The sequence below is a fragment of the Puma concolor genome, chromosome C1, assembly GCF_028749965.1.
Source record: "Puma concolor isolate L17-30 chromosome C1, mPumCon1.1.hap2, whole genome shotgun sequence".
Lineage (NCBI taxonomy): Eukaryota > Metazoa > Chordata > Mammalia > Carnivora > Felidae > Puma > Puma concolor.
Window position 1 is genome coordinate 42,119,739 of NC_141674.1, and position 26,299 is coordinate 42,146,037.

General features: G+C 36.3%; 1 protein-coding gene across 5 annotated transcripts in view; it reads left to right on the forward strand.

The window, feature by feature from the left end:
* Positions 1–1,471: 1,471 nt before the first annotated feature.
* Positions 1,472–26,299, forward strand: part of ZFYVE9 (zinc finger FYVE-type containing 9) — a 142,075-nt gene continuing 117,247 nt past the window's right edge. For 4 of the 5 annotated variants that reach the window (XM_025935335.2, XM_086716979.1, XM_086716980.1 and 1 more), the window contains exons 1-3: positions 1,472–1,577; positions 15,408–15,516; positions 17,953–20,057. In XM_025935335.2, the coding sequence (XP_025791120.1) occupies positions 15,447–15,516; positions 17,953–20,057 (2,175 nt within the window). In that variant the 5' untranslated portion in view covers positions 1,472–1,577; positions 15,408–15,446. Of the gene's footprint in view, positions 1,578–5,122; positions 5,221–15,407; positions 15,517–17,952; positions 20,058–26,299 lie in introns of all 5 variants that reach the window. The other variant, XM_086716978.1, reaches the window with a different exon arrangement.

Sequence of the window (26,299 nt, forward strand, 5' to 3'; positions counted from 1 at the left end):
TCCTTCCTTCCTTCCTTCCCAAGTTTATTTATTTAGAGAGAGAGTGGGGGAGGGGCAGAGAGAGAGAGGGAGAGAGAGAATCCAAAGCATGCTCCCCATTGCCAGTGCAGAGCCTGACATGGAGCTTGAACTCACAAACTGTGAGATTCTGACCTGAGCCGAAATCAAGAGTTAGATGCTTAATCAACTGAGCCACCCAGGTGCCCCTCACCAGAGATTTTCATTCTCTCTCTCTCTCTATATATATTTTTTAATGTTTATTTTTATTTTTGACAGGGAGAGAGAGAGAGAGAGACAGAGCATGAGCAGGGGAGGGGCAGAGAGAGAGGGAGACACAGAATCCGAAGCAGCCTCCAGGCTCTGAGCTGTCAGCACGAAGCTGGACGCAGGGCTCGAACTCACAGACCGCGAGATCATGACCTGAGCTGAAGTTGGACACTCAACCAACTGAGCCACCCAGGCGCCCCCATTCTATATTTTTTATTGGTTTCTGGAAACTTGAATTTTTGGCTTTTTAAAAATTCTCTTATTTTTTAATAAATACATTATTTTTCCATCAGTTAATGGAATTGCATTTACAGTAATGCCAGAAAAATTTCTTTTAGTGCATATTATCTTTAAAATTAAGCGATGTTCATTAGATCATCTCTAAGATACTTTCCTGTTCTGAAATGCTATGATTATATGTTTGATATTTTATATGGGTAATATGAGATTCTTAATTTTATTCGGATTACAATTACCAGTCTTGTTCAAGACTAAATTAGGCTCCTAAAGAATTTCAAATCTTCTCTAAACAGCTACAGAAGTATTTAAATTGGACTACTGTAACTTCATGGATATTGTCATATATTCAGAAGAAGGAAATAACATTTGAGGAAGCTTTGAAAGCTTTGTCTTTTGCATACCGCTAGTAGTAAGGATAATGTTGGGCTAATAGATCCATTGCTTCTAAACAATGGAGGAGGACTAGAATCCTAAGAGACTCCATTTGGAGGAAAACAGTTGTTTTGCAATAAAAATCTCAACAGGAAGCCTCTGAATCTCAATTTAAGAAATCTGTATGTACAGGAAAAAAAAAAGACATTCTAGTGAAGCAGCAGTTTTGCTAGCTTTGGATTCTTGGAGGGCTTATTGTAATACAAAATAATTGGTATTTTTATGAATTAACAGAGTGAAAACCATTGGGTAGAAAGTGCCTGCCTCTGAGGTTTTATTTTGTATTATCCACTGAAAATAAAAAACATTCAAAAATTCTTAACTGTTTATGCAACGTTTAACCTTTGGCCTTCTTAGACAGTAAAATGTGTCTGCTGCATTTCATAGTAGCCAGGTCTTTGAATCTGAAGATGTAATTTATTATTTAAGCCCCATAGCTGTCATTTGTCTGGCTGTGATAGGTTTATATGAAGAAAATTAGGGCTTATTGCTTTAGCAAATATAATGAGCAATGTGTTTTTTTTTTCTTTAGGATCAAATAGGGCATACTGAATCAGCAGGACTGGCTGGTGGTGCAGCAAGCATCATGAGTAAGCACAGGGAAGTCTGTCCCTTATCACGTGTGTAAGGGGAAAAAGGTAAGAAAACCAATGTTCTATTTCTGTTAGAGATTGAACTTAGGAAAACAGCTAAATCTACAGAAAATAATGCTCATGTATATATGCTGCTTGCTTCATTTATAACATTGCCTCTTGTTAAATCAGGAGTATAGTTTTAAAAAAAGATTTGACTTAAATCCAGAGGAAGGGTATTTTAAAATTACTGTTGAGTTATGTCAAAATTCTAATTTTTCTGCCAGTGCTTGGCTTTTTCCTTTTAGAGTCAGCTTCTACTTTGAGCATAAAAAGGTAATTTCAGCATGAAAAAGAACACGGATTTGAGCAATAATGTTGGTAGAAAAAAAAATAGTGATATATCTATCCAATTAATCTTATTTCTATTTCTTAGTCATCATGTAAGAGCAAAGCAATTAAAGCTAATTTTGGGGCAGGGAAGCAAATATAGATTTAATTACATTATTTTATTTTGTATTTTTAGACTAATTGTGAAGAGCAATAATTTCCAGCAGAAAATTGGAAGTATTTTACTAATTCTTGTAGAGCAGGAATCATTGATTTTTTTTTCCTGACTAGGAATCATGTTTGATTTCTTTTAGGTCATACAGTTACTTAAGGGGCTGGAAATGGTAGGGAGGGTTGAGGATGTGTGGGTAAGATGAATTTCAGAAACTGATTATACCATTCACTAATGGCATGTTGCTTACTCTGGCTGAGTTTAATTTTCCATGTAAGCTTTAAGAATAGAGGCATGAGTCTGACAGTGTGTGATAGCAGAGTGAGCTCCTTTTCAGTTGAGAGTGGAGTAGAGAGGCCCTTAGTAGTTAGTGCCTTCCTCATCAAAACTTCTGGGCCTACAGTTGGAAGGGTATTTCTTATACCCTAGCCACCTCATGTAGAGGCATAAGAAGGGGGTGCTGGTTTTTGCTTTTACTGGGCAAGATCTTATTCTTCAGGTATTACCTCTTTAGGAAGTTTTCAACCTACTGAAAAAATTATCAACAATAATAAAAAATAATCAGTGGTAATCAATTATTGGAATATTTGTCACAGTAGCCTACCCTACCTCCCAAATACATCCCTGCCTCAGTCTGATTTAGCTTCACTTCTTCTTTGGCTCCATAGCCCTCAGGGCATATATCAATTAGTACGATGTTTTATATTTTAAGTTTATTCATCCATCTCCTCTATGAAACATTAGGCACCTTTAGGTCAAGGACATTGTCTTATTTTTTTTTTTAAGTTTTATTTATTTAGGTAATCTGCACATCCAACGTGGGTTTCAAACTCATGACTCCAAGGTCAAGACTCATATGTTCCTCCAACTGAGCCAGCCACGTGCCCTAAGGACATTGTCTTATTTGTCATTATAATCTAATGACAAGGACAGTGCCTGATACTCCATGATGTTTGGTGCACAGATGTATGCATGTTCATTTTAATTAGTATATGGCATAAAGAGGAAGTACCAGTGAAGGAAACAAAAGGAGCAATCAGATTAGTGCTATAAAAGTGGAACCTCCTAAGGTTGATTCAAGGGAATGTCCAAAAGGACTATGGTCAATAGAATAAAAAAGAAGAGGTCCAGAAGTGCAATGCCAGACGAAGAGGTCCTCAGGAAGAAAATGTACAAAATTAAGTAGTTCTATTTCTTTTCTTTTCTTTTCTTTTTTTAAAAAAAGGTTTCTTGATGTTTATTTATTTATGAGAGAGACAGAGCATGGGCAGGGGGAGGGGCCGAGAGGGAAACACAGACTCCAAGGCAGGCTCCAGGCTCCGAGCTGTCAGCACAGAGCCCGACGTGGGGCTCGACCTCATGAACCATGAGATCACGACCTGAGCTGAAGTCAGATGCTTAACTGACTGAGCCAGTCATGTGCCCCTATTTCTTTCTTGAGATATACATGTATAATATTTAGTGACTTCTATTTTGAATAAGACATGGATGCTTTTATAAGAAGGCAGGTAAAGAATCCTGACGTAGGGGTGCCTGGCTGGCTCAGTTGGTGGAGCATGGGACTCTTGATCTCAGGGTTGTGAGTTCAAGCCCCACATTGGGAGTGGAGCCTCCTTAAAAAAATAAAAAAAGAATCCTGACTTCAGATTTGTTATTTCTTTTTTTAAACATTTATTTTTAAGAGAGAGAGACAGAATACAAGTGGGGGAGGGGCGGAGAGAGAGAGAGGGAGACACAGAAACTGAAGCAGGCTCCAGGCTCTGAGCTGTCAGCACAGAGCCCATTGCGGGGCTCGAACTCACAAACCGCGACATCGTGACCTGAGCCAAATTGGACGCTTAACTGACTGAGCCACCCAGGTGCTCCAGGGTTTAAATCCTCTGGGATACCCAGCTTATGCAGTGAGAAGACTGCCCCTCTCCCAAGCCCTCAGGAGACCACAGGGTTTTCTTTGGAAGATGAAACTAAAGATGCTCAAGACTTGAGGACATTAAACATAACTGACGAGGGATCGGGAACCATGCATAGTGAAAGCAGGAGGATTAAGAGAAATCCTTTACACTGAAAAGTGAGACCCTTCCCCCTCACTCCTTCCTTTACTTTTCTTTCAGAAGGTAATTGCCTAGTATTATATCTCTCTGTACCCCCTTGTAGGAAAGTATATGAGCCTTCTCTAAAGTCTAAAGAAAAGACCCCTCTATACTGACATTTAGAGGTCTCCCAGTGAAGTAACTATGTTCCCACCTGATCACCATGCAGTGGAAGCCTCCTGGTTGAGAAGCCAGACATGCAGAGCTTCCAGTTGGCTTTAGTACTTCATTTATTCAATAAATAGGCATTTGGGGAGAGCCTCCAAGGGGAAAGAGAACAAAACACAAAAGTACAAAAGAGGAACTTGGAGGAAAATAATACAGGAAATAGAAGAAAGTTTGAGGAAAAAAGCCCAACAAACTGTAGGTAATTAGTAATTGCATCAGAGAAATTAAGAGAAGAGATAAGAAAAGAAGTTATATGCATGAAATAAGATGACGTAAAAATCATTAGAAAAAGAAAGTGCTCTGGAAATTAAAAATATGATAGACACTTCTGGTGTATTTAAAAAATTTTATAAACTATCTTAAGCTTATAGGAAAGTCACGTACAGATAACTTTTTTTTTCTCTGAACCATTTGAGAATAAGTTGCTAGCGCATGATCTTTGAAATTGTGTTTCTAGCAAAGAAGGACATTCTCCTACATAACCACAATATATTAATCAAAATCAGCAAATTAACATTGATCCATTACCACCAACTAATTCTTAGATCTTATTCAGGTATTGCCAGATGTACAAATAATGTCCTCTGTATCAAAAGGATCTAGTTTAGAGTCATGTGTTGCAGTCATGTCTCTGTAGTCTCCTTCTGTTTGGAACATTTCTGCAGTCTTTGACTTTTTTGACCTTGACACTTTTGAAGATTGCAGACCAGTTATTTTGTAGGATGTTCTTCAGTTTTGGTTTGTCTGATGTTTCTTTATGACTAAATTCAGGTTATGCAGTTTTGTGGGAATATCACAGAGTGGTGCTGTTTTTGTTTTTAAATTAACGCATTTTATTTTTTTAAGAGCAGTTTTAGGTTCTGGTGCCTGAGTGGCTCAGTTGTTAAGCATCTGACTTCAGCTCAGGTCATGATCTCACGGTTCGTGAGTTCAAGTCCTCCCACATCAGGTGAGCTCGAGTTTTCGAGTGAGTCCCGCTTCTCTCTGTTTCTCTCTACCCCTGGGGAATTCTCTCTCTCTCTCTCTCTCTCTCTCTCTCTCTCTCTGCCCTCTTCTCACTTGCACCCCCCCTCAAAAAAATGTAGCAATTTTAGTTTCATAGCAAAATTGAGCAGAAATTAAAGGGAGTCCCCACCCCTATCTAGCCTCCCCCAGTATTGACATTGCCATGTCCTTTTTCACTGCAGCCTATCAGAGAGCACAGATTTCCATTTGTCCCATTACTGATGATGCTTACTTTGATAGTTGTGTAAGGTGATGTCTGTCAGGCTTTGCCTCTGAAGTTACTCTTTTTTTTTTTGGTAATTAGTAAATATTTTTGTAGAGAGGAACTTTGAAGCAATGTAAATATCCCCTTCCTCATCACACTTGGGATTCATTTATTCATATTGCAAGGATTCATGGTTCTCTTTTTTATTCAGTGGGTTGTAATCCATTGCTATCATTATTTATTTTGATTCTCTGATTTAGCCTGTGGGAACTCCTTCAGGCTGGTTTCTGTGTCCTTTTGACATGTCTCCATTATTCTTGGAGTACATGTTTGCTTTCCAGCATGCAAGATATTCAAGGCTCTTTTTTTTTAATTGAAATATAATCACATACCATAAAATTCACTCTTTTAAAGTATATGTAGTCCAGGGGTTTTTATGTATTTATAGAGTTATGTAGTCATCATCACTGTCTAGTTCCAAAACATTTTTATAATCCCAAAAAGAAATCTCGTATCCATTAGCAATCAGTTCCTGTTTCTCTCCAGTTCCCCCCAGCACCTGACAGTCACTAATTAATTTTCTATTTCTTTGGATTTGTCTATTCTGGACAATCCATACAACAGGAATCATACAGTATATAGCTTTTTGTGTCTCCTTCTTTCAGTTACCTTAATATTTTCAAAATTCATTCATGTTGTAGCATATAGCAGCAGTACACCATCTATTTTAATTGTCCTATAATATCCCATTTTGTTGATACACCATACCACACTTTATTTATCCATTTATAAGTTGATATATATTTGGGTTGTTTCCACCTTTTGGCTTTTATGAATGATGCTGTGAGCATTCATGAATGAGTTTTTGTGTGGCTGTATTTCCATTTCTCTTGGGCATAAACCTAGGAGTGGACTAGCTATGCCATGAGGTGTAACTTTTTGAGGAACTGCCAAACTATTTCCCAAAGTTGTGACATCATTTTACTTTCCTTCTAGCAATGTGTGAGAATTCATATTTCCCTATATCCTCATCAGAGCTCTTGTATTTTTTCTACTCCAGCTCTGGAATCAGCCATTTTTCTATAGAACCCTGCTTCCTTTTAGTGGATAACAATACTTAGATACCAAATCTGGTGCTAGGTACATGCTCATTGCTACTTGGATTAGAGATGGAGATTTGCTGCTCTAAGATCCTCTCTGCAGAGAGCTAAAGCAAGTGCACACACACACACACACATTTACATCTATATCTAGTGCTATAAGTGTCTATGTTTATTGAGGTCTATGAGTTCATACTGATATCTAGAATTCCAAACCAACACTGCAGGGTTCTTTCTGGCCTTCACTTTGTGTGCATTTTAACTCCCTTCTCTAATAGTGAGAAACCTTGCCCTGGTTGCTCTTCATGTAGTCAGTTATTTGATCTGTCTCTGCATGTAACCAGTCTCCTATCACTGTCTCCTTCCCCTGACCCTTCTTATCCTGCTCAGGCTCTGACCTGCCACTCTGGATTGCTCTTACATCTCCTCCTTACCTCTCCTGCGTGTGGACTCTTCTTAGTCACTTGGGCTCTGACTCCCCATCCCCTTCATGTAGATGCCTTCCTCGCCTCTCTTGGGTTCTGATACCCCACCCTGGGCTGTCCTTCTGCATAGACAGCTTTCTTACACTGTTGGGTCTCTGACATCTTATGTTGGGCCACCCCAACACAAGGACATCTACTTTACTATACTTGGGTTCTGACTCCCCCTTACACAGATGCTCTCTTCATCCTGCTCCTATGTCTGTTGAATTTTTAATAACGTTTTCTCTTTCATTTTTATTTTTTTCCAGCTTTTTATTTTGTAGTAATTATAGATTCACATGAAATTGTAAGAATAGTATAGAGTCCCAGTGTACCCTTCATTTACCCGGTTTTTCTCATTGCTTACATATTATACATAATTATAGAAAACATAAACTAGGAAATTGACACTGGATTTTCCATTCATCAGTTGATAGGTATCTGGTTATTCCCACCTTTTGGCTGTTGTGAATAAAGCTGCTATGAGCATATTCATGAATGTGTGTCCCTCTCATTTGTCACATGTAGGTTTGTGTAACCACCATTGCAGTTGAAGATACAGCATGATTCTGTCACCACAGAGATCTCCCTTGTGCTACCCCTTTATAGTCACATGCACCCTCCTCTCCCCACTATCCTATTATTTCATGACTTTTAAAAATTAAAAACATTATTACAAGTCACAATAAAAGCTGAGTAACCATGGAGATAAACCATGTTACATTCATTTATAGAAAGATTTAATATCATTCCCAATCCTGAGTGAGGGGCAGGTTAGGAATTCTAATTTCTGAAAGGTGATTTTACTGGTGTGCTCTTCCATCCTGTTCCATTGCTCAGTCTTGGAGCCACCTGGGATAGTTTTTTCCGCCAGCTCCCGGCTTTATTCAGAGAGCCCAGTCTGGCCCCTTACACTGTAGAAACTTTAAGTTTGCAGCCAATAATTCCCATCTTCCCTGCTAACTTTTGATCCTAGGCCTGAAGGTTGCTGCCTAGTTTTGCGACCCCTTCAGTTCTCACTCATTGCTGTGGCTTGGTTTCTTTTTGGTTTATGGATTTGTGTATTTCCCTTTCTTGCTTTTGAATTTGGCTGTATAAACTATTTTAAGATAATCTATTTTTCTAGAATTTCTATATTCATAGTGGGAAGGAATGCTTCCTACCACCAGCTCAGTATACTTTTTTTCTTTTGAGAAATTTCAAGCCTAAAGAAAAGTTAAAAGATAATATAAATAAAGACCCATATATCCTTCACCTAGATTCATCAATTTTTACCATTTTGCTTCTTCTTCTTCTTCTTTTTTTTTTTTTTTTTTTTTTGTTAAGTAGGCTTCATGCCAGCACGGAGCCCAACATAGGGCTTGAATCCACAACCCTGAAATCAAGAGTTGGATGCTCAGCCAACTGAGCCACCCAGGCGCCTCTTGTTTCTTTTTTGAACACCTCTCCTCCTCTCTCCCTCCTTTCACTCTCTTCCTCTTTTTCCCCTCCTCCCCTACACTCATACACACATTCACATACTTTTCTTTTTCTGAATCATTTGAAAGTTAAATATAGATATTACAACACTTCTTCCCTAAATAATTCAGCAGACATCTCTAAGAGTAAGGACATTCTCCTACAAAATCAAAATGTCGTTATCACAGCTAAGAAAATGGTTATTAATTTATCATATCACCTGATACATAGTCCAAATTTCCTGGATTGTCTCCTACATGGGATTTTTTGCTGTGTATGTGTATATGTATTTTCTTGACTTAGGATCCAGCCAGTGTTCATGCATGGACTTTGGTTATTAAATCTCTTAAGTCTTTTTAAATTTGGAATGATGTTTTTGTAACATTGAACGTTTTGGAAAGTTCAGAACAGTTGTCTTATAGAATGCCTCGTATTCTAGATTTGTCAAATCGTTTCTTCATGATTCAATTCAGGTTAAACATTTTTGGCAAGAATACTATGTTCGTAATGTTTTAAACTTATCATTGCATCATATCAAGAGGTACATCATGGCAGCTTGTTTTAGTACATGTGCTACTGAAGTGAGCACCATCATGGCAGCTTGTTAAACTCTCGGTAATCCTAAATTTGATCATTTGGTTTAGGTAGTGATTATCATATCTTCTTACTGTAAACATATTTTCTCCTTTGTGATTAATAATCTGTGGATTAATACTTTGAGGCACTGTGAATATTTTCTTTCCTAGTAACCATTTACCTAAGGGCTTTAGGATTTAGGATTTAGGATTTTAGGATTTTTGATGCTGGCCTGCAACAGTAATTATCATTGGAGTTTAGTACAGCTTCTTGACCAGCTGTTTGCACAGGAGTCCCCCTCCTTATCCATGGGGGATACATTCCAAGATCCCTTGTGGTACCTAAAACCATAGATACTACCAAAACCTATTTATACTGTGTTTTCCTGTACATACATACCTATGATAAAGTTTAATTTATAAATTAGGTAAAGTGAGAGATTAACAGCAATAACTAATAATAAAATGAACAATTATAACAATATACTATAATAAAGGTTTGTGAAAGTGCTATAGTGCTTCCCATTGCTTAAAAGTATATGCAGTACCTTTGTCAGACTGGCATTCCAAGGCTTGCATGATATGATGCCTGTCTGCTTCTCCAACTGTGTCCTAATGTTAACTATATGAATAAATTCTTGCTCCAGTTTCACTGATCCCTCAATAATTGCCTGTCCTTAGGTCACTCCTTGCATGTCTCTGCCTGTTTTAAATTTTACTTCTGCATCTTGCCATCTGGAATATTCATTAAAATTTTATCCACCTTTCTAGGCCCAGCTCAAATCCATAAATAATGCCTTTTTGACCATTCAAATGGTGATCCTGCACGTTTCTTGAACTTTTATAATACTTATTCTGTAGCACTTATCTGTTAATTTGATCTGACAAAGTAATTAAGTAGTACTTTGGGTCTCTTATACTGTTATTATTAAAATCATTTATTATTATGTTACTTTTCTTTTTTAGCATTGTTTACCATTAAGTTATAAGCTTCTCAATGTTAAGGATGATGTCTGAGACTTGAAATGATTTCAATACCTTGCATGCAGGAGATGCACAATACATATGTTGGATCCAATTATTTATTAATATCTTATATACAGTGACTATGAAATGCTGAGTATTGTAGGAATATGTTAAATGTGCTAGATTGTATGTTGTGAGAAATTTAATTCATGCTCTTATCATTGGATAGTTTAAATGTTCAGTCTTTATCAGAATAAAATGGCATAATATGAAAATTATTTTGAACTATAAATCATGAGACACAAAAGATAGGTAAGAAAAACTATTAAGGGATTATGTAGCCTATTTGTCTACTTAAACTTATTTAACAGGAGCCAATCAATAAATAAAAGTTGACTGAATGAATAATCATACGGAAATGATTGAATAAACCCATTTAATCCCCTGAGCTTTTTTTTTTAATTGGTAAAATGAAAGAAATAATATTGATGCTTTTTTATGCCTCAGAGAGGAAACACTAGAAATCAAAGAAAATTCACCACTTTTTATATTTAACTTAAAATTTGTAATAACAGGATATTACATTCTTGATTTTCCCTCTTCTTCATGTTTTCCTTACTTAGACTTTTTAGGGGAATTGTAAAATTATCTCCCCTCCCATCTGCCTTTCTATATACCAATAAGAAGCCAAGTAAAATTTTCAGTTTGAAAAGAACATTTTGAGAAATTAAGGAGATAAGCATGGGGATTATGATAATAGAGGGAAAAATGGGCTAATATTTATTTAACAACTACTATGTACTCTTGACATTCTGTTAAGTGGGTGATACACCTAGTATATGTGCTCACAGGATGCTTTTTGATCAATTAACACCAAGAAAGACTAAGAAATTGTACTTGAAGAGGTTTAAAAAGAGTAACCGAGGGGCACCTGACTGGCTCAGTTGGTAGAGCATCTGACTCTTAATCTCGGGGTTATGAGTTCGAGCCCCATGTTGGGTACAGAGATTATTTTTTAAAAAACCTACTAGAGAGAATAACCAAGTCAGAATTATCATTAACATTTTAGAACTAATGTCCCTTATCCCCATGCTTGCTTGAACTTTATCATTTTCCATTTGGGAATAGGTGTTTTTTTAAAGTTTTATTTATTGGGGTGCCTGGGTGGCTCAGTTGGTTACATGTCCAACTCTTGCTTTTGGACCAAGAGTTCATAATTTCACGGTTCATGAGATTGAGCCCTGTGCTTGGGATTCTCTGTCTCTCTCTCCCACTCTCTGTCCCTGCCCCGCTCATGCACACGTCTGTCTGTCTGTCTCTCTCTCTCTCAAAATAAGTAAACTTTAAAGAAATAAAATAATGGGCGCCTGGGTGGCTCGGTTGGTTAAGTGTCTGACTTCAGCTCAGGTCATGATCTCACAGTTCATGGGTTTGAGCCCCATATCAGGCTCTGTGCTGACAGCTCAGAGACTGAAGCCTGCTTTGGATTTTGTGTCTCCCTCTCTTTCTTTGCTCCTCCCCTGCTCGCCCTCTGTCTCTCTCTCTCTCAAAAATAAACACTAAATAAAAAAAGAAGAAGAAATAAAATAAAACTTTTCTTTTTAAATAGAAATGTAGTTTTATCTCAAAGAAGTGATTTCCTCTCTCAACATCTGGAATTTATCTTTTGAAACATATCGTATTCAAATGCACCAAGTCTGTCTCCTGCAATTACATTTTGATAATTGTTAGCTTACAGGTTCCTAGACTTTATTAGCTTAAAGATCTTAGAATACCTCTAGTGGGATGATAGGTTTTATACTTTAAATGGTCTGAATAGATTTATAAGAGATTTTATCCTTGTATACTTAAGATTACTTTTTATTCTGATAAAGACTGAACATTTAAACTGTCCAATGGTAAGAGCATAAATGAAATTTCTTACCACATACAATCTAGCACATTTAACATATACCTACAATACTCAGCATTTCATAGTCACTATATTATAAAATATTAATAAATAACTGGATCCAACATCTTAAGTATACAAGGATACTTGTTATATAAAAATTATAAATATTTTTATTAATCTATATTCTTTTCACTTTTTTCACAATTATATGAGATATAATTGACATATAACATTGTATTAGTTTATGCTGTATAACATAATGATTTTATATATATAGGAAGTTGTGGTGTTTGTATTTTCATTTTTTTAAAAAAAAATTTTTTTTTTCAACGTTTATTTATTTTTAGGACAGAGAGAGACAGAGCATGAACGGGGGAGGGGCAGAGAGAGAGGGAGACCCAGAATCGGAAACAGGCTCCAGGCTCTGAGCCATCAGCCCAGAGCCCGACGCGGGGCTCGAACTCACGGACCGCGAGATCGTGACCTGGCTGAAGTCGGACGCTTAACCGACAGCGCCACCCAGGCGCCCCTGTATTTTCATTTTTAAAATAAATACCTAATAGAGGAATTGCTGAATCATATGGCAGTTATATTTTTAATTTTTTGAGGAACCTCCATACTCTTTTTCATACAGTTTGCATTGCCATCAACAGTGCACAAGGGTCCCCTTTTCTCTTCATCCTTACCAACTCTTGTTATTTCTTGTCTCTTTGATATTAGCCATTCTAACAGGTGTGATTTGATTGTGGTTTTCATTTGTATTTCTCTCATGATTCATTGTGTTGAACATCTTTTCATGTGTCTCTTGGCCATATGTGTGTCTTCTTTGAAAAGTGTCTACTCATCTTCTGCCCACTTTTAATTGGGTTGTTTGGGTTTTTTGCCATCAGGTTGTTTAAGTTCTGAATATATTTTGGATATTAACCCCTTATTGGACATACAGTTTGCAAATATTTTCTCCTATTCAGTAGGTTGCTTTTCATTTTGTTGATGGTTTCCACTACTGTGCAGAAGTTTTTTACTTTGATGTAGTTCCACCTGTTTATTTTTGCTTTTCTTGCCTTTGCTTTTGGAGTCAAATCCAAAATATCATCTCCAAGACCAATGTCAAGGAGCTTAACTGCCTGTGTTTTCTTGTAGGAAGTTTATGGTTTCAGCTCTTATGTTCAAGACTTTAATCCATGTTGAGTTGAATTGATCTTTTTTTTTTTTAATGTTTATTTATTTTTGACATAGGGCAGAGGCAGAGACAGAACCCGAAGCAGGGTCCAGGCTCTGAGCTGTTAGCACAGAGCCTGACACAGGGCTCAAACACGTGAGCCGTGAGATTATGACCTGTGCCAAAGTCGGGCGCTTAACTGACTGAGCCACCCAGGCGCCCCTTGTTGAAATGATCTCTATGTATGGTTTCATTCTTTTGCATGTGCCTGTCCAGCTTTCCCAGCACCATTTATTGAAGAGACTATCCTTTCTTCATTGTATATTCCTGGCTCTTTTGTCATAAATTAATTGACCATATATGTGTGGTTTTATTTCTGGGCTCTCTTTCCTGTTTCATTGATTTATGTGTCTGTTTTTATGCCAACACCATACTGTTTTGATTACTATAGCTTTGTAATATAATTTAAAATCAGGTATTATGAAGGCTCTAGCTTTGTTTTTTTTTCAAGATTGCTTCGGCTATTCAGGGTCTTTTGTGGATTCAAACAAATTGCTGGATGAGTGTGTGTGTGTGTGTGTGTGTGTGTGTGTGTGTATGTATGTATGAGAAATGCCATTGGAATTTTGATAGAGATTGCATTGAATCTATAGTATGGACATCTTAACAATATTAATTTTCCCAATCCATGAGCCTCAGAATATCTTTCCATCTGTTTGTGTCTTCTGATTATTTCATCTGTGTCTTCAGAGTACAGATTTTTCACCTCCTTGGTTAAATTTATTCCTAGAAATTTTATTATTTTTGATGTAATTGTAAATGATACTGTTTGCTTAATTTCTCTTTCTGATTATTTGGGGTTAGTGTATAGAAACCCAACTAAATTTGTATGTTGACTTAAAAAAAATTTTTTTTTAAATTTTAAGTAACTCTACATATGGGGCTTGAACTCATGACCCAGAGAATAAGAGTTGCATACTCTCCCTACCTACTGTGCCAGCCAGGCACCCCTTGGGTGTTGACTTTTTAATCTTGCAAAGTTAATGAATTCATTTATTCTAACAGGTTTTTTTGTGTGGAGTCTTAGAGTGTTCTATATAGAATATGATGTCAGCTTCAAGTACAGACAGTTTCACTTCTTCTTTTCTGATTCAGATGCTTTTTGTTTTGTTTTCTTCCTAATTGCTCTGGCTAGAAATTCCAGTATTATGTTGAATACAAGTGGTGAGAGTGAGCATCCCACTTGTCTTGTTCTTGATCTTAGAGGAAAGGCTTTCTTTCAGGTTTTCACTGCTGAGTATGATGTCCACTCTGGGCTTGTCATAGATGGCTTTTATTAGGTGTGTTCTTACTCTACCCACTTGATTGACTTGATTGAGGGTTTTTATCACAATTGGGTATTGAATTTTGTCAAATGTTTTTTCTGCATCTATTGAGATGATCGTATGATTTACCCTTCATTTTGTAATGTGGTGTATTACATTGATTCACAGATATTGTGTCCCATCCTTGTGTCCCAGAGTAAATTCCACTTGATCATGGCATATGGTCTTTTTAATGTATTATTGTATCTGGTTTGCTAATATTTTGTTTTAGAATTTTTGTATATATATTCATCAGGGATACTGTAATTTTCCTTTCTTTTTTTTTTAATTTTTAAAAAATATTTATTTATTTTTGAGAGAGACAGAGTGCAAGTGGGGGAGGGGCAGAGAGAGAAGGAGACACAGAATCCGAAGTAGGCTCCAGGCTCCGTCCCAGCTGTCAGCACAGAGCCCGACGTGGGGCTTGAACTCACGAACTGCGAGATCATGACCTGAGCCGAAGTCGCACGCTTAACCGACTGAGCCACCCAGGCACCCCTGTAATTTTCCTTTCTTGTAGTGTCCTTATCTGGTTTTGGTATCAGGGTAATGCTGGCTTTGTAAAATGAGTTTAGAAGTGTTCCCCCCATCTTCTGTTGTTTGGAAGAGTTTGGGAAGCATTGGTATTAATCCTTTTTTTAATGTTTGGTAGAATTCATCAGTAAAGCCAACTGATCCTGGACTTTTCTTTGTTGGGTGATTTTTAATTACTGATTCAATCTCCTTATTAATAATTGGTCTTCAGATTTTCTGTTTCTTCATGATTCACTCTTGGTAGGTTATATTCATCTAGGACTTTATCTATTTCCTTCAGGTTTTCCAATTTGTGGGTGTATAATTGTTTATAATAGTCTCATGATCATTTGTATTTCTGTTATCAGTTGTAATGTCTATAAATTATATTTTAGTAATTGAAAGTATAATACAAATTTGATCTACTTTCTAGAAAGTTTAAACAAGTCTCTTAAGTGGTGTTTCCTCACCGATGGAGAATTACTTCCAAGCAGAAGCTTACAACCTGGACAAGGTATTAGATGAATTTGAACAAAACGAAGGTGAGAATTTACTTTGGTGAATCTGTTTGAATATATTTATGATATGGAGAATGGGGGATTTTAAGAATATGTAACACTTAAAAAAAAATAAAACTGGGTAAAGTGGCTTAATGATAATAGTATTATATTTTAATACCCAGAGGAGGAACGGACATTTTTGAGCACTATGTGCCAGATACTATGCTAACGCATTTATATGGACTGTATTATTTAATCTTTAATATAATCCCATGAAAGTAGATTTTATCTATATTTTACAGATGAGAGGCACAGAGAGATTAAGCAACTTCCCCAAAGTTAGTTTGCTGATAAGTGGCAGGATGATAAGTATCCAGGCAGTATCATACTAGAGCCTAAACTCTCTTTATACAACCAATTTATGATCAAGAAAAGCTTTAGAATGTGTGATTGATTTCTAAACTAAGAAAAATAACTTATTGCCTATTGATTGACCAAAAAAGTAAAGATACATTTTAAACTAATTTTAAAAGATTTATATTTTTAAGTTACTGCCAAAATGGTTAAATAAACTGTCAGCTTAAGATTCACTTCGTTTAGGGAAAACTTTTCTTTAAATTTCCCTCTGAGTATGACTTGAATGGATAAGCCATAATTAAATCTCTATCTTTTACCTCGCCTTCCTTCCTTGGTGTTCTCTGTTTCTAAGGGGAAATGGCATGTAACAAGTTTACAATTTGATATATTTCCATCTGAACTCCATGATTTTAGTAATGATCTCCAAACCTTTACTATATCCAGTGATTCAGGTTGTTCTTTGATAGTAGTTGGGAAGAGAGATTAGTTTTAACTTTACTGCTTTGGGTCTATGATAGAGCAAGCCTTAAAAAGAATATGGGATTATGGGGGTTAGGAAAGAAAAGGGAGAAGGAATGATACATGGAATAGCGTGCTCTTCTCATATTTTACTGTTGATGACCTGAAGCTACTCCATAGCCATAGGATTCATGTAAATGTAAAAATTAATAATTTGAGATTTTATTGGATCTAGATGGGTTTTATACATACCAAGGCAGAAGGTGTATTTTCCTCTCTGTTTCAATCATTTATACAAATAATTTCTCAATCCTTTCTTTGGTTTGGCCCTCTGTGTATCGCAGTTATTTGTCATAAGATATCTACACAGGTGCTACACCTAATCACATGAATAATATACTTCTAGAATACCTTTGACTCTAATAAAACTGTTAGTTCATTACATGATTCTCTTTGTGGCTAATGTAGATTCTAGTAGGGTATTTTGTATATAGTTGATTTTGAATACATTTTCATTGAATCAGTAAAAATTGTCTTTTAGTTCAAAAATACAGCATTTGCTTATAAAAAATAACTCCCTAGAAGGAGAAGAACTTCAGAAGCCACATTCTTGTTTGGAACTATGTTATTTGTTTTGAGCTATTTTTTTTTTAATTTTAGAATTTTTTAAATTTGAAAAAATTCTAAAATTAAAAAACTTTTTTTTACATTTTTTTTCATGTTTGTTTATTTTTGAGAGAGAGAGAGAGACAGAGCACAAGCAGGGGAAGGACAGAGAGAAAGGGAGACACAGATCCAAAGCAGGCTCCGGCTCCAACCTATCAGCACAGAGCCCGATGCGGGGCTTGAACTCATGAACTGTGAGACCTGTGGCAAAGTCAGATGCTTAACTGACTGAGACACCCAGGAGCCCCAAAAATTTAAAGTTGCATTAAAACTACAATGTCTAGCCTGGTGTCTTTCAAAGTATATTTTAAATAGAGTGATTTTTCATTTTGTGTTAATTTCCTTCTTTAAATGAAAAATACAGCACACATGATGGTGATGACACTAGATAATTAACAGTATGCCCATGTGGTAGGTGGTCAAATAATGAAATTTTAATAACTGATCATTCTTGTTTGAATATTAAATATTCTTGTAAGAAGCGGTAATTCTTTTTTATTTCCATGAACCATCTTGGAAATAATGATTTCTTTTTTTAAAGGAAGCATATGTTACTAAATCTCAAGTCTCTGCTAGCCTACATTTGGTCAACTCAGGATTTAACACTCAGAGGATTCAGGACCATTCTCCACATACTCTGATGTTTTATGGCCTTTCCAATCTGCCCTTTCTAGCTGCTTTTTACTATTTCCTTACCCTAATTCTTTTTCAACCCAAACTGATTTACTTCTTATTGCTCTCTCAGATTGTTGTTTGGGGCTATACTTGTTTCCCCTTATGAATGACCTCTTTTCCAAACTGACATGTAATACAGGAATAGTCTTAATAATATTTTTTTGTTCTTAGCTAAAAATTAGAAACTCCGTGTTCTAGAAATATTCTCTTTTTAGATATCCTAGGAATATTTTATTTTCAGAGTATTTGCAAATGTAGTTGATTAACTGAGTCCTAGCTTTTACAGTGTCACCAGCAAACTTATTGTAATTATTTTTTCAGATGAAACAGTTTCTCCTATTTTATTGGATACCAAGTGGAATAAGATTCTAGATTCCCCTTCTCACCGACTATCATTTAACCCTGCATTGGCCAGTGTGAATGAACCTGCAGTTTCTAATGAGTCACAGCCACAATTGAAAGTCTTCTCTCTGGCTCATTCAGCTTCTTTGACCACAGAGGGAGAGGACCATTGTGCAAATGGACAGGAGTATCCTCTGAATCCAGAGATTAACACAATGTGGATTGATGAAAATGCCGTTGCAGAAGATCAGTTAATTAAAAGGAACTGTAATCGAGATGATCAACGCAGTGCTGTCGAAGTGGGAGAAAAAAAATGTGGAAATCTAGCTTGTCTGCCAGATGAGAAGAATGTTCTTGTTGTAGCCGTCATGCATAATTGTGATAAGAGGACATTACAGAGTGATTTGCAGGATTGTAATAATTACAATAGTCAGTCCCTCATGGATGCTTTTAGCTGTTCACTGGATGACGAAAGCAGACAAACTGATCAATTTAGTTTTAGTATAAATGGGTCCACTGGAAAAGATATGAATTCAGAGAAACAAATGGATCTGTTGAATAGACCAAGTGCAGTGGGGGATTCTGTTAAACATATGTGTACTACTTCATCTGATAATCTAGCCAGTGTCTGTTCCTCCTCACAGTTAAAGGATGATGAAAATATAGGTAGAGATCCCTCCATGTCTGTGATTACAAGTTTAACAATTGATTCAGTAATCTCATCCCAGGGAACAGATGAAGAAGGTTCTGCTGCTAAAAAGCAAGAGAACTGTATACCAGATGAGGTTCTCACTTGCAAAACCAGCTCTGCTAGGACAGATCTAGGGAGTCCAAACTCCTTTTCCCATCTGAGTGAGGGGATTTTGATGACAAAAGAGCCAGCAGAGGAGAGAACAACCGAAGAATCCATCCGACCTGGTTTACCTTTGCTTCTCAAAACAGACATGCCTAATGGGTCTGGAAGGGATGATAACTGTGAACAGTTTTCAGATTGCCTTGTGTCCAGTGAAGTTAGAGCTGATGAAAAGGAAGGTTGTGAACATGAAGAAATACTTGACACTACAGAACTTCTTAATATGACAGAGCATTTCTCTGATTCTCAGGAGATGACTAATTGGAAATTGACTAAACTAAATGATATGAATGACAGCCAAATAAATAAAGAAAATGAGAAGTTTCTGCAGATGAATCAGCCTGAGGACATTTACAGTGATAATGGAGGAGAGTGTGATAGAATGGCTGAAGCAGGTCTAGATTTAAAAGGAACTTGCATGAATGAAAGTGAAGGATGTGATTTCTCCACTATGGATACACCAGCAGCAAATTCTGTATCTAATTGTGATTCCTATGGAATGCAGAGCCCAGTTGTTTGTTTTGTTCCAAAGACTTTACCCTCCAAAGAAGATTCAGTAACAGAAGAAAAGGAAATAGAAGAGAGCAAATCAGAATGCTACTCAAATATTTATGAACAGAGAGGAAATGAAGCCACAGAAGGGAGTGGTCTACATTTAAACAGCACTGGTGACCTAATGAAGAAAAATTATTTACACAGTTTCTGTAGCCAAGTTCCATCAGTGCTTGGGCAATCTTCACCTAAGATAGTAGCAAACCTGCAGTCTATCAGTGTTCCTTTTGGTGGTGCAAGACCCAAGCAACCTTCTAATCTTAAACTTCAAATTCCAAAGCCATTGTCTGACCACTTACAAAATGACCTTCCTACAAATAGTGGAAATAATATTAAAAACAAAAATGATGTTCTTGGAAAAGCAAAATTAGGGGAAAATTCAACAACCAATGTATGCAATTCCTCTTTAGGAAACATCACTATTGCTGATACAAATGGGGAACATTTAGAAAGCTACGAGTCTGGGATATCCAGTAGACCGTGCCTTGCATTAGCTCCAGAAAGCCCAGATAATGATCTCAGAGCTGGTCAGTTTGGAATTTCTGCCAGGAAGCCATTTACTACTCTGGGTGAGGTGGCTCCCGTGTGGGTACCAGATTCTCAGGCTCCAAATTGCATGAAATGTGAAGCCAGGTTCACATTCACCAAAAGGAGGCATCATTGCAGAGCATGTGGGAAGGTAAGTTGTATGTGTTTCAGGTCACAAATGTGGCATGCCTATTTTATTAAGCTCAATTAGAAATTAATAAAGACAATATAAGGTGAACATACTTCTGGTTGAGATGACATTATAAATAGCCTGGAACACCCAGTTCTAGTAAATTTCTAAATAAAAAATGACCTCATTGAATCTTAGTATTTATATAATTTTTTTGGTTGCCAAGATTTAAGCTGAATCACTTTTCGTGAACAGATGAGAATTGAGGAAGTGTTAACTTTGTGGTTTCTATATTGATAGATACTTGGTTAATGGAATAGTTTGAAATAAGGAAGTAATTTTTTTGGTTTAAGAAATACTCGTAGTTAACTTCATATTTTTTTAATTTTTGAAAAATTGAGTATTACACTTAAAATCCATCCTAGTTTTTGTTACAGGATTTTGGCCACTCTACTAGACATTCTGGAACTTTTTATACACATATACACATATTTTTGTCTTTTTCCCCCTTTAACTTTGATACAAAATAGAGTTGAGGGCTGCAGATCCTATGACAAGGTTGTAAGAATACTTGGTATTCCTTAGGTCTCCCTAAGTTTCCTCGCTGTAACATGTCAACTTACTGGTTTGTCTTTTTAACAAGAGCTATGAACTAGGAGGAAGGGATTTTATATTTTTAAAAAGACTTTTAGCTTTGTTATTTTATATTTTTAAAAAGACTTTTAGCTTTCTTATTTTTTAACTATACTTTATTAAGCTTTAGTTTTTATAAAAACAAAACAAAAGATTAGTAATTTTCATTTGGCTTTGTGAAGATTAAATGAGATTACAGATGTAATAGTAAGTGCTCAGTAATTAATCTCTACTTCCCTTCTTGCCTGATTTATTGGTCTGTTTGTGCTAATTAGGATGCTTTCACCTTCAAGGAACGGGGTATCTGACTCTTTGTGATTTAGACAAAACAGCATTTCATGTAACAGGAAGCCTGAAGATAGAGACTCACTTATGTCTGGGCGTAGAGTGAGGATCTCTAAAGTTTCCTTGGTCTTCCACTCATGATCTCAAGCGAGTGGCATAGCTGTAAGCATCAAGTTCAACCTGGCAGCTTCTCAAGTACAGGGAAATTGGTTGGGGTCAAACGAGCCTATTCTTGCTGCAGTCTCATCAAGGAGGAAAAAAATCCCTGGCAACTTCTTTCAGTTTATTGGTCAGGTCTAGACCACAGGTGCAATTTTATACCAATTATTGATAAAGGGGAACAGAATTGATTGGCTAAGATGAATCATGATTCATCCCCTGGGGCTGAGCCCAATGTTGCCTGAACACAAGTGGGATTCTGTTAATATGGAGAAGGAAGAGAATGTTTCCTGGCTGGGTAGTCAGAAAGGGTACAAAAGAACAAAATGATGGGGAGCAGAAAGGAGTTAAAGCTGTTGATTGGGCTACTGGTCTCTGATTATTAAAATTTGAAGAAAATAGTTTGTTTAATTCTTAAATATCTTGTAGTCTGAAATAAACTCAGTAGCCTGAATAATCAGTTTTCTATTAAGGAATTAGAGTTGTCATTTTTATGTAGTTCTGTGTGTCGCTTACTCTGTAGAATACTTTCTCAAAATTTTGCTTTCTTGAGCAAATAATAATGTTCCAGACCAGCATATCCAGATGTAATGAGTAAATAGGTAACTCAGGTGGATTTAGAAAGGAAATGGTGGCAAAATGTTCACAAATTGAAAAATTAGATGGAAGTTTTGCTGAGTGGAATTTATGAATTTAGGAATTCACGTGGATTATGGATTCATATTCTGTTTTTTTTCCTTTTTATCTCCAGTTACATCAGAGATGTTCTAGGGATTGATGAGAAGTGTTTGTAAAAATCCTTGAACTTCTTGGAAGAAAAGAACTTATAAACAATTGTATACTTTTTCTAGCTACTGATGAGATTATACTGGGGAAATAGCTAGAAAAATACCCCAAACAATGTGATTTTGTAAAATATTGTTCACTGCTGAAAAAAGAAATTTAGTTTGCATACCCGGTAATTTATCTACTTAATACCTATAGCTTAATACTCTGCTCTTATGAGCATATATTAAGCATCTAATATATCAAAGGTTCTGGGCTAGATATTGGAGATGCAGAGATACAAAAATTGCAATATATGACTTCATTGACCTCATGGAGTTTGTAATCAAGGGCGCTGATTTCAGTAAGTTGAGAGAGGACTATTTGGATTTCCCGGAGTTTAAAAAAATTCTAAAAGAAATTGTGAACCACGGATCTGAGTAGACAGACAAACAGACCATTCTACAACAAAGTATATACATTGTGTTAAAAGCCAATTATCTGTGCCTTATATTTGTTCTCATTAATCCTCATTATACCCGTGTAGAATGGGTTGTTAATTTTTCCCTATTTGATAGATTAAGAAGCAGAGGCTCAGAATGGTCAAGGAATATGCCTAGGATCTCATAGCTTGAATATTGCAAGAGCCCTGGTACCCTTTCTTTCAGTCATATCGCTTCCAGCATGTCTCTTCATTTATACTAGTGGTATGAAGAAAATAATCTAGGATCATTGAGGGATAAGAGCTTAATTTTTCTAAGAATGGCAGAGGGAGTCAGGAAAGTCATGTTACAAAATGACTATTTTGAGAGGGCGATATAAAAAAGTAGGTATAATTTATGGGGCAAGGTTCTAAAGTGTGTGAGATAAATGAGATCACATCAGAGTACAGGTGGAAAAGTACAGGTGGAAAAGGGAAATAAATTCACAAAAGAATGGGACAAGATAAAAATACACATGATAGAAGGAGTTAATAGAACATTATGGGAAATTATTTAGCATAGTTTAAAGCTTATGTTTTTTTTAAATTAAAAAAAATTTTTTGAGTGTTTATTTATATTTTGAGAGAGACAGAGACAGAATGTGAGCTAGGGAGGGCAGAGAGAGAGGGAGACACAGAATCCGAAGCAGGCTCCAGGCTCTGAGCTGTCAGCACAGAGCCCAATGCGGGGCTTGAACTCATGAACCACGAGATCATGATCTGAGCCCAAGTTGGACGCTTAACTGACTGAGCCACCTAGGTACCCCTATTTTTAAAAAAAATTTTAAATTCTTTTTTTAATGTTTATTCATTCTTGAGAGAGAGAAGGAGAGACAGAACACGAGCAGGGGAGGGGCAGAGAGAGAGAAGGAGACACAGAAACCAGAAGCAGGCTCCAGGCTTCAAGCTGTCAACACAGAGCCCCACGGGGGGCCCGAACTCACAAACCGTGAGATCATGACCTGAGCTGAAGTTGGGACACTTAAGTGACTGAGCCACCCAAGCACCCCTATATTCAATTCTTGATAAGCAGTAGAGTTGTTATAACATTCATCTTGGTTAAATGTAATTAAGTAAAATATAAAATAATTAAACTAGAATTTATGAAAGTGTTAAAATGTTGCAGTTTATTTCTGTATTGCTGTAATGGAGATCAGAGTATCTGGATTCCAGTCTTCATTGTTAATTGGAAAAGTATGTCACACTCTAAGATGCTCAGCAAATGTGAGTTTTATGATTTCACACATTAATTTAGACAATTGCTCCATATAGCAGTATAATCCCTACTTCTCCTGTATGATAGATGATAAATTATAGAGTAGAAAGAATACAGAGAACTCTTTCCCCAAAAGGTGCCCTTTAAATTCAAATTATCACCATTATTATAAACCCATATTCATTTCCTGTGGAAATCACTGACTCCAGCAAATAGTGGTTATTCATCCTCTGTCAAGCTCCATTTCCCATTAATGTTTTGACTTTGACTTCAAAGGCCTAAGAAAACAGTGAGTTTTATAGTAAAGGAAAGGGGCCCCTGGGTGGCTCGGTCGGTTAAGCGTCCGACTTCGGCTCAGGTCATGATCTCACGGTCCGTGAGTTCCAGCCCCACGTCGGGCTCTGTGCTGACAGCTCAGAGCCTGGAACCTGTTTCAGATTCTGTGTTTCCCTCTCTCTCTGCCCCTCCCCTGTTCATGCTCTGTCTCTCTCTGTCTCAAGAATAAATAAACATTTAAAAAAAAAAAAGAGTAAAGGAAAGAGGAGTTTTTAAAGTGAAGAAGAATTTCTAAAAGAAAAAAAAGCTGTTTATCTTCTGTTTGGTCATTTTCAAGGCTTTGTCACACTTTATCATTTATCATCACTGATGTGTCCAATTATTATTTATTTGGTGCCAGCTGGTTAATGACTGCTCTATTTACTATTTAACAGAAGCAGGCGTAAAAATATTTTTTATAAGTATAACTGTTTAACTGGCAATTATTACCTGGATATTTTGTATTTGTTTGAGATGATGTACAAGATGAAAATAGAGTAACATTAAAAAAAATTTTTTTTTGATGTTTATACATTTTTGAGAGAGAGAGAGACATGGAGTGTGAGCAGGGGAGGGGCAGAGAGGGAGGGAGGGAGACACAGAATCTGAAGCAGGCTCTAGGCTTTGAGCTGTCCGCACAGAACCCAACGTGCGGCTGGAACTCATGAGCCCTGGGATCATGACCTGAGCCATGTCGAACGTTTAACCGACTGAGCCACCCAGGCGCCCCTAGAATAACATTTTGAATACTTCTACTTTATGCTAGGCTTATCTAGTTTAATATTACAATTCTCTGAGATATAATTACAGGTGAGAAAAACGCACCTCAGAAAGGTTAAGTAATTTGCCTAAATCCTCAGAGTTTGACAATGAGAGTGCATTGATTTTAAGACAAATCTGTTGGACTCCAAAGCCTGATGCTCTACCACACTGGACACAGCAGCAAAATTTATCTGTACTTGAATTGCTTACTAGAAATATAAGTCATTGTCTTTGAGTTAACTTAGTTTGGGGCAGGAGTAAAGGACTGGGAATTTGAGTATTTGAATTTATAAGGAAGACAAAAATTCTGAGTGATTGGTGCTATCAGGTGATGGTAGAGTAGCAGGATTTTAGGATTTTACCTATCAGGTCTTGACCTACAAAATAGAAAAAGAACAATATGGGCACCAAGTCATTGGACGAGGAGGAGGGTGGCAGTATTATATACCATTCAAATTTACTCACAATTATTTTTTTCATTGTAATTGACTTTAAAAGTATAACTTGAGTAGACAATTTTTTATTGCATTAGTGATTTGAATAGATGGAACAGAGAAGAGAACTGTAATGTAGATAATGTGGAAAAGAATACTGGAATGAGTATGAAAGAGCTGTGGGCTTCTGTTTCCTCTTCTGTAAAAGGAGGAGATTGCATAGACTTTATTTCTGTTTCCTTGCAGCTCTGAAAGAGCTTATATGAATTTCTGTGTTTAAAAAAAAAATAGAAAAGGAAATGGAAAGATTGTGCTAGCATTGATTTATCTCTGTAAAATTATTACTAAATACTGATTAGCTAAGGTCACTATGTGGGAAGAGTCCATCATTAAACATTTTGAAGCATACTGTGCTGAAAGTGTGTTTTTTCTGGAAGTCATCTCTGTTAGACTGGAATGCTATTTGTCAAAGTGTCAGTTAAGTGTGCTACAGTGAGCATTTTTTTTTTTTGCAATTACTGTTTCCTTTTTGATTCATTTCTCATACTAATTTCTTCAAGATCCCTTTAGGGACATGTGATCTTTATCACAGTTTAAAAAAAAAATAGCTTGATGACATGTCTAATGTCAAAGTGACATATTGAAAAATGATCTAGATTAATTTTTAATATACTTCTAAAAAGCTTCCCTGTTTCAGACACTTGGGATTAGGGATTATGGATACTTAACATATATTGAGTATTTACAAATGTAATTATAAAGCATTTTATATAATTTTATATTTGTATATTATATAAATATTTTGTAAGTTTATATAATTTATATAATACATATGTTTATGTATAAAATGGCAAATACAGTCAATATCTAGCTTTGCTTTTAATTTGAATACGTAATCAGTAATGTCAGGAGTAATTTTATTTTATTTTTTAAAGTTTATTTATTTTGAGAGAGAGAGCATGTGAGTAGGGGAGGAGCAGAGAAAAGGAGAGAGAGGGAGAATCCCAAGCAGGCTTTGCACTGGCAGTGGGGCTCAAACCCATAAACTGGAGATCATGACCTGAGCCGAAATCAAGAGTCAGATGCCAACTGAGCCACCCAGGCACCCTGTGGAGTAATTTTATCTATAAAGATATGTAACAGAACTATATAATATTTTGATATTTATGTCATTATACCATATTTTTAGTTTAAGTGAAAATATACTTTAAAG